The sequence below is a fragment of the Anopheles cruzii genome, chromosome 2 (genome assembly GCF_943734635.1).
Source record: "Anopheles cruzii chromosome 2, idAnoCruzAS_RS32_06, whole genome shotgun sequence".
NCBI classification, from domain to species: domain Eukaryota; kingdom Metazoa; phylum Arthropoda; class Insecta; order Diptera; family Culicidae; genus Anopheles; species Anopheles cruzii.
This window is the reverse complement of record NC_069144.1, coordinates 21,000,833-21,009,444: the sequence shown is the minus strand read 5'-3', so window position 1 is coordinate 21,009,444 and position 8,612 is coordinate 21,000,833. Positions and strand designations below refer to the sequence as shown.

The following is an 8,612-nucleotide window of genomic DNA, read 5'->3' as shown; positions in this document are numbered from 1 at the left end:
TACCTTCAGCTATGTTGCTTTTTATTCGAAAGGCCATAAAACACTCGAAGGTTTATCGCACAATCGATCATCTGAACGTTGGTTCGTCCCAAAACTTTCGAAAAGAACTGTAACCTTAACCGCGATTGCGCCTAAAGTATGCAATCCGTTGCGCATAAGGTTCACGTTTCCTTTTGAATTAGATTCATTTTTTGATTGAAACCAGTTCAGCTGTTACCGTATATTGTTATCTTTTAAACCTGTATTTTTCCTTTTCATTAAAATCTAAGAAAACCCCATTTGTTCGCTGTAACATCTCCAGTCTGTGCACATCGCTATCGGGGAATCATTTGGCCTGTACCTTTTTTTTGTTGTATGAACCTTGGTAAGATGATTGTCAAAACTGTCACAACAATTCGCCGAACGCGGTAACGAACGCATCTTTGTTTCGAGTGTAGTATTTGGAAAAGTATTTCTCTTGGTTTTGAATTTGGTTTTAACGTGATGAACTTTTCCTTTGGCACGCCCACCACTACCACCGCTTCGGCGGGTGGATTTTCGCTGGGTGCTCCGACAACAACTAGCACTGCGGCAACCGGTTTTTCCTTTGGATCAACGCCGACCTTCGGCGCCACGGGCAACACCGCACCATCGGTCGCCGCTCCATCGGGAAACATTCCGACGCTATCATTCGGTGCATCGCTCGGAGCAATCCCACAGCAATCCAACCCGGCGAGCACTTTGCCAACGTTCGGATCACTGGGAACAGCTCCTTTGGGAGGAACAGTGGCCACGAGCAATCCGGTAGCGCCGGTGGCATCTAACACCGTCTCAATCGCTGCAACTACGCCCGCAAATGTAAATCCACTGGCTGGTTCGATCCCAACACCAGCCATTACAACCTCTGTTGCGGCTCCGGCATCGGCACCTCTAACTCTCGGTGGATTCGGTTTACCAAAGCCTGCGGAACAATCGGCTCCGTCAGCTGCCACTACAACTACCGGCCAACCTGCGACACTCTCGCTAGGCACAGCGAACACCACTGCGCCACCGGCCACCGGAACAACCGGACCAGCCGTCGCTGCCAGCCTTACGACAACCACCCAGACGACGCAGTCAGCAGCGGTGCCAACCGGGCAACAATTGAAGTTTTTCCAACTGGAAGAGTTTATCAATAAGTGGACGCTCGAGCTGGAGGAGCAGGAAAAGCTGTTCACTAACCAGGCGACGCAGGTTAACGCCTGGGATAATATGCTTCTGTCCAACTCAGAAAAGATCGTTACACTGAACGAAGCGGTCACGAAGGTGAAGGCGGAACAAAACGCGATGGAACAGGAGTTGGAGTTCATTACGGCGCAACACACCGAGCTTGAGGAGTGTATTGTGCCGCTCGAGCAGGAGCTGTCCCGTATCACGCAGATCGATCTCGAGCGTGGCCAAACGTACTCGATGGCCGAAACGCTCGATTCGCAGCTGAAGCAGATGTACGAAGATCTGAAGGAGGTGATCGAGCATCTCAACGATGCTTACAAGTACACAGATCCGAACGATCCGCTCGTGCAGATCGGAAAGATACTGAATGCGCACATGAATTCGCTACAGTGGATCGAATCGTCGTCGACGGCCATCACGAACCGGTTGGAGGAAATCAACAAGATGCACGAAACGTTACGAAAAGACAACGAGCGTTCATTTCGCTTGACGTACTATGATCAGTAAGCTGCGAAAGGATAACGAACGTCATTTCACAATTCGCAAAACGATCACTTTTTCCACATTGGCTGCAACGCTGTGTGAATTGCTTGAATACTGTTATGTGAATAAATAAATTTGAATCCCAAAAATATTTTCTGCAAATTATGTGTCTTGTTAGAGGATCTGAAATAAGGAACAAAAAACCGATAGGAACCCAAACCTTTTTTTTCTCTGTATTGGTCTGTAAGTTAAGGTTGCGCCTTTTTTACTATTTTACTCCGCCACTTCATCGACAGTTGGGATCTTATGGCTAGCTTAAAAACCTAATCAGTTGAGGTAGTTCCATCTATTCGTCAGATTTCTTTTGCGACGCTTCCTTCAAGTATCGCAGGTTCAATATATCGGTACTGGTGAACCGAATTTCCCGGTCGTCTATCACTGCTGTAGAGCCGGTACACTTTTCACTGTCCTGTTGGTAATGTACCATGTAATGATTTCGTAGTTCCGAAAGTAAACGGAAAGAATCATCACACCGATCGCACTGGTAAATGTTGGCCCCAACGTGTGTTCGCGTATGCTTCACCATATCGTTGCTTTGTGAGAACTGACGTCCACAGTATCGGCATTTAAAAGGCTTTTCTCCTGTGTGCGATAGCATGTGACGCTTCAAAAGATCCGCCGAGTAGAAGCTGCAATTGTAGGACAGACTATTAACCATTCGAAACAGTATCCGCGGTCTAAAGTGTGTACCTTCTACTGCAAGCATCACAATTGAATGGACGTAAACCTGGGATGGGTGTAAGAAAAAATTATCTAGAGGCTTGTTGCTCTCCATTTCTTCATTTACCAGTGTGGATTCGCTTGTGCTTGACCAAGGAAGAATTTTTTGTAAACTGTCCCCCGCATACATCACAACTGAATTGCTTAACTTTTGAATGTGTGTACTGATGCGTTTGTAGTTCACCTGTAAAACCAACAAATCAATTGTTCCAGTACCATAGTTTAAATTTGAAAAAACAGATCTTACCTTTAGAGTGGAATTTCGAAGGACACAGTTTGCAGACAAAGGGTTTCACATTGGAGTGCCGTTTCACATGTTGCTTTAAATTGCTTTTGGTTTCAAATTTTTTCCCGCACTCCGAACACAGGTAAGGATCGTCGTGCGACAACACGTGCAGCCTGTGCCCTTCGGCAGTTTGGAAACCCTTTTCACAGCTGGTACAGAAAAAAGTCCGCCCCAAAGCGTGACATTTTCGATGGCACTCAAATTTGTCTTTGTCGGAAAAAACTCTACTGCAAGGCGCGCAATAGTGGATCCGATTCACGTGCAACTTCTTCAAATGATCATCGAGACGAGATTGTAAGGGAAACCATACTCCCTCACAGTACAAGCAGGGATACTGTTCCACTGCATCAGGCTACTGTGCCTGTTCCGCAGTAAGGTATAAATAATTACTGACATCTAGTTTGTCTTCAACCCTTGCCGGTTCCTCGTCCTTTATTGGGAATTGCGAAACACAATCGTCTAACGTTTCGCAAGGAACGAATTCTTTTTCCACAGCTACGCCACTTTCCTTTTGCAAACCCGTAAGTCCATGCTCATCGAACGAATCCACGCGGTTATCCGTAAGTAACCGTTGCAAGCGTTCACCGCTAGCCATGCAAAGCTGGTAGAGTTCGTACGCGACTAGTATTTTGGGTTTACAGTCTTTGCAAACTTTCTTTGGCCATTGCTCACTATCGTCTTCTGAAAAGGCGAAGGGATACAGTCGATGCAGGACCACGTAGAGCGTAGATTCTCCACTCGCCAGCTCGTAAATACTATAGCCATCCATGTCTGTAGGATTTAAGCAAATCCGACAAATCTTCAGCGACATGTTCGATATCGAACAGATACTCAATATTGCTGAAAAACTTTAAACTTTATTCTTTCAACTTGTCATCGTCGTTTGTTGACAAACATACCTTTTTGTAAAAAAAAAACAGAGATGTCATTTCAATTTCAAGATGTAGACATGGTTGAATCATGCATATTGTACATACCGTGACAGGACAGGATGCCGCACATCAACTGCAATCTTCCTAATGAATATAATTTAACAATTTGCAATAAATATTTACGTTTGTTTGCAACTATTCATAAACAAATGATACCTCCATCATGAAAGCTTTATTGTACAGCTGTTACTTATCTACAAATAATTAAATACACGGAATATTAATCTGAACCATTCGTGGCAGGACGAACGGTCGCCTTGGCAATAACCTTTCGTATCGTTGACCATCGTGACGCTTCTTTGGCGTACCGCAAGTTCAATATATCCATACTGGTGAATCGAATATGCCGTTCTTCTTCCGCGGAGGTCCATCCTGGTGTTTCTTCGTTTCCTTGCTGGTAGTGATCCTTGTAGTGATTTCTTAGTTCCGATAGCAATCGGAAAGAAGCATCACACCGGTTGCACTGATAAATGCAGGCTCCAATGTGGATCCGCGTATGTTTCACCATATCATTACTTTGCGCGAATTTACGATCACAGTAATGGCATTTGAACGGTTTTTCACCCGTGTGGGTTAGCATGTGACGTTTCAGATGATGGGACGTGTAAAAACTAAAACCGCCAGAGTGTTTAAAAGTATTTCATATTTGAAATTCTGAAAACAAAACCTGCAACAAAATTACCTCATTTTGCAAGCCTCACAACTGTAGGGACGTTCTCCTATGGAAGTAAAATGCGAAACACAAATGAAAGAAAACTCGAAAATCCTGCGAAACATAGGAATGCTGCCCCGTCTTACCCGTATGGATCCGCTGATGGCACACCAAAGAATATTGCCTGTTAAACTTCGAATTACACAAGTTGCAACTAAATTGCTTAACACTAGAATGCGTGCTCTGGTGCATTTTTAAGTCGTCTGAAAAAATGAACAAATAAACGTAACGTAAGTATGCTGTAGTTGATTCTGCTGTGAAACTTACTTTTGGAATGGAATCGGATCGGACACAAGCTACACGCGTATCGTTTCTCGCTGGAATGGCGCTTCACATGCTGTCGAAGATTACTTTTGTCATTGAACTTTTTGCCACACTGCGAGCATAAATATTCTGCGTTGTGCGAGAGTATGTGGTGCTTAAGTACTTGACGCAGTCGAAATCCTTTTTCGCAAAGCATACAGAAGAAATTTCGTCCTAATGCGTGGCACTGGACATGCGATTCGAATGTAGCAGGGTCCACAAAAATCCTGGCGCATGGATCGCATGAATGAATCTTGTCTGAGTGTAATGTTTTTAAATGTTCAGTCAGATCAGTCTCCGTGGGAAACACCATTTCTTCGCAAAACAGGCATGAATGTTGGAACGATTTGCCGAATGCTAATGCTTTGTCTGCCGCTGAACTTACTGAATTACTGTCGTCTACACATTCTTCATTTCTAACCAGGTGCTTGTTTTCCAGAACATCCATTTCTTGTGTGTCGATCATATCGGTAGCGGCCACATAGCTATCGGGCTTTTCTGTAAAACCTTCTTCTACCGTTTCGATGAAATCAACATTGGTAGACTGTTCACAGGCTACTTGTTCTCTGCCGATTAGGTTTCTGAACCGTTCTCCACTGGCCATGCAGAGTTCATACAACTCGTTGGCATCCAGGGTTTTGCGCTTACATTCACCACAGATTTTCGTAGGCAACTCTAGGATTCCGTCTTCATGGTCTTGGTCCATGAATGCACCCGGACAAACTTTACACAGAATCGCGTGAAGTGTACATTCTTCGTTCGCTGGTTCGTAAATGCTACAAGTATTATCGCTACGTAGCAAGCAAATGCGACAAGTTTCCATTGACATTTTCGCAAAAGAACACAATCCAAGATTGAAATTAAATGTTAGGGAACCACACAAATGAGAATATCGCAGGAAAAGAAACGCTTTCGTTATTAACTTCGACCAGTGTGTTGTTTTGGAGTTCCAACAACAATGCCCGACAAAACGTAAACAACATTTCGCTGTCATTTCCATGCCAAGATGTCTACAAACTATGTTGGTGTTTAGCTTTCATTATTTGAAAAACCACTAGCGTTGAGTTTCTTTCGTTACTTTTCATCAGTCTGTGACTTACTTGTTTAAGTTTTATTTAAAAAAAAAGCTCTACTGAACTATAAATGCAAATACTATACAACATTGCAATATCGACGAAAACGACGAACCTACTACTCGAGCTTAAATTTACAAAATCTTAGCACTGGAACTACGCAATCTTCAATTATTCACAAATAGCAATTTTGTAATCGTAAATTCCGAAAACGGAATCGTACCATTGAACATCATAATCATGGCCATTAACGTGTCCAGGCTACGTATTGAAAACCAATACGTCGATGAACCGATTGAAGACCGGTGGTCCAAGATTGATCCTCCGACGAAGAGCGATAGTTTCATCCATTGCTGTCAGTTTGGTCCATCGAATCGGCAAAAGTCTGCCGTTTTTTGGTGTTCTCCGATGTTTCCTTTGCGTACCTTAGGTTCAGGATGTCCGTCGTGGTGAATCGAATCGTTCGTTCTGTTTCCGTGGAGGACGGTTCCGTTGCACCTTCTCCAGACTGATAGTGCTCGGTGTAATGACGGCGCAGATTCGACATGAACGGGAAGCTAGCATCACACCGATCGCACTGATAAATGTTAACACCAATGTGCGTACCGATATGTCTGGCCATATCGTTGCTTTGCGCGAACTTACGATCACAGTAAGGACATTTGTAGCGTTTCTCACCAGTATGGATTCGCATGTGACGCTTTAGGTTATCGGATCTGTAGAAGCTGCAGAAGGGCAAAATAGAAGGTAACGATGGTTACACACAGCACACGTTATGGCAATCAATCCAATTACCTTTTATCGCACTGATCACAGCTGAAAGCACGCACGCCTTTAAGGGGAAAGAGAATAACACAATAGCATTCACGGATAACGAAACACGGAAGCAGGTTCAACCTGAGGATCATCCTAAGGATCTTTCTTACCCGTGTGAATTCGCACGTGTTGTCGCAACGAGGAATGCTGCGTGAAGCTGGCGTTGCACAACTCGCAATTAAATCGTTCGGATGGGTTATGTGTCGTTTGATGCGTTTTGAGGTCTCCTGTTGAATGAGACAGAAAATTATTTTACCAGTATCGTTGTACGCTAGAAAGAATGCTTACCTGCAAACATGAATCGACTGGGACATAAGCTGCACGAGAATGTTTTCACATCGGAATGGCGTTTTAGGTGCTGCCGCATATTACTTTTACGCAAAAACTTTTTGCCACACTCCGAGCACTCGTACGCCAATTCGGGTCGGGGTTGTTGGTTGTTTGCTGGTTCATTTTGTTGTGTTTGCTTCAATGAATTGCAGTTGCCGTGTTTCTCGTACGTTTCTTTATCGTGGAACACCTTCTCTGTGTGCTCCACCTTGTCTGTGTGCTGTGTGTTGAGGTGCGTGGTTAAATCGGCTTGGGAAGAAAACGATAAGCCGTCACAGAGCGAACATGGATGCTGTTCCTTGTCGCTGGCCGGTGGTGTTTCTGGCGAGGGCGCAGCTAAATAGCTGTTTACCAGTTCATCTTCGTTCTTTTTCGTTGCCAACCATTTCGCAAACGCTGTCGCTTGCTCCTCACTCTTACTGGGCGAGGAAGTGTGGGGAATCATATCATCCAGCAACCATCCACTTTCCACGGATGGGTCAAAGTAGTCATCGATTTGATAGCTTTTCTCGTTGAACAGTTCTCGCAACCGTTTTCGACTGTGCAGGCACAGATAGTACAGCTCGTTGGCATCAAGTATTCTCCGTTTACATACGTTACAGATTTTTGTTGGCCACTGGCCATCGCAATCGTCGGTGAACGCATACGGGAAAAGTCGGCGGAGCACCGAATACAGACTGGATCTGTTGTTAACGGGTTCGTAGATGCTACAGTCAACATCAATGGTGGATAGACAAACGCGGCAAAGAGACATATGAACAACGTTGAAAGATTCACTTCACTTGGTTACATCAACATTAGCTTTAGAATTTACCAAATAATCTGCCTCAAACCAAAATAAATCAAACAATTCTGGCGTTGGCTGGAAATGACAACCCGGAATGCCAAGGTGCCTACAGCACAGGCCGTCATAGGAACCTTCTATACACCTCGCGCAGATGGTAGGCATAGAATCGAAATCCGAAAGTCCGTTGCCAATGGCGCGTGGAGCAAAAGCAGCTGTTCGGAATAAAATGGTTTGTTCGGAAAAATATTCTCAAGTAAAGCCGGCTCAAAGTCAGGCGATCTAAATATCTAAACCTTATGTTTATTTTATTCCTCCTTTCGACAGACCACACTAGCACTGTGTTTCACTACATTTGCATTCTCTTTAACACTTTTGAATCATTTGTTCTTCATTTGTTTAAATGAGTTTTTTGTTTGTTTTTTCTTCGCTATGATTTTCCAACTACAACTGCACTTCTTACGGTCGTTAGCCATTTTTTTTGTCTGTCCAATGCGGCGGATGGGATGTTGGTTAAATATCTCATAGTAATTACAATAAATATAATAATAAATTAATGATGCTTATGATTTTTCTTTTGTGTGTTATGCTGTGTTATTGTTTGAAATGTTCTGTTCTGTCGTTTGTTGCTGGATGTCAGCTTGACTATTGTTGCTGTAGTGTTCCGGGTTACGGGTTTCCTGGTGAAAGCAAACTCATGTTAATGCTGCCAATTTGGTGCCACTACGGGCTATTGTTATGTGCTAGATTATATTATTTAGGATTTAGCTTATGTTTTGCCCTACTTTGCATCATTTGTATTTATTACTGCACACACTGCGCATGCAAACAAAATTGACCATTAAAATCACAAACATAAGCAAACTATCGGTCATCATCGGTCTCGTATATCCATGAGTGTTGAGTGTGTGTGTTTGTGTAT

At 43.7% G+C, this 8,612-nt stretch overlaps 4 protein-coding genes across 4 annotated transcripts; 1 reads left to right on the top strand and 3 right to left on the bottom strand.

Moving 5' to 3' along the window:
* Nucleotides 1–417: 417 nt before the first annotated feature.
* LOC128278751 (nuclear pore glycoprotein p62) lies at nucleotides 418–1,811 on the top strand. Its single transcript, XM_053017479.1, has one exon. It carries the CDS (start codon nucleotides 484–486, stop codon nucleotides 1,696–1,698), a length of 1,215 nt encoding a protein of 404 aa, XP_052873439.1. The 5' UTR covers nucleotides 418–483; the 3' UTR covers nucleotides 1,699–1,811.
* A 209-nt stretch (nucleotides 1,812–2,020) lies between these two features.
* LOC128278646 (gastrula zinc finger protein XlCGF57.1-like) lies at nucleotides 2,021–3,551 on the bottom strand. Its single transcript, XM_053017378.1, has 5 exons — nucleotides 3,135–3,551; nucleotides 2,702–3,092; nucleotides 2,522–2,638; nucleotides 2,425–2,461; nucleotides 2,021–2,363 (listed from the first exon to the last, which is right to left on the bottom strand). The coding sequence occupies exons 1-5, from the start codon at nucleotides 3,549–3,551 to the stop codon at nucleotides 2,021–2,023; spliced, it is 1,305 nt and encodes a 434-aa protein (XP_052873338.1).
* A 341-nt stretch (nucleotides 3,552–3,892) lies between these two features.
* Nucleotides 3,893–4,422, bottom strand: LOC128278645 (zinc finger protein ZIC 3-like). Its single transcript, XM_053017377.1, has 2 exons — nucleotides 4,355–4,422; nucleotides 3,893–4,283 (listed from the first exon to the last, which is right to left on the bottom strand). Exons 1-2 carry the CDS (start codon nucleotides 4,357–4,359, stop codon nucleotides 3,893–3,895), a joined length of 396 nt encoding a protein of 131 aa, XP_052873337.1. The 5' UTR covers nucleotides 4,360–4,422.
* A 1,461-nt stretch (nucleotides 4,423–5,883) lies between these two features.
* Nucleotides 5,884–7,660, bottom strand: LOC128278644 (zinc finger protein 184-like). The gene is made up of 4 exons (XM_053017376.1): nucleotides 6,865–7,660; nucleotides 6,687–6,803; nucleotides 6,556–6,592; nucleotides 5,884–6,485 (listed from the first exon to the last, which is right to left on the bottom strand). Exons 1-4 carry the CDS (start codon nucleotides 7,658–7,660, stop codon nucleotides 6,104–6,106), a joined length of 1,332 nt encoding a protein of 443 aa, XP_052873336.1. The 3' UTR covers nucleotides 5,884–6,103.
* Between the last annotated feature and the right edge of the window lie 952 nt (nucleotides 7,661–8,612).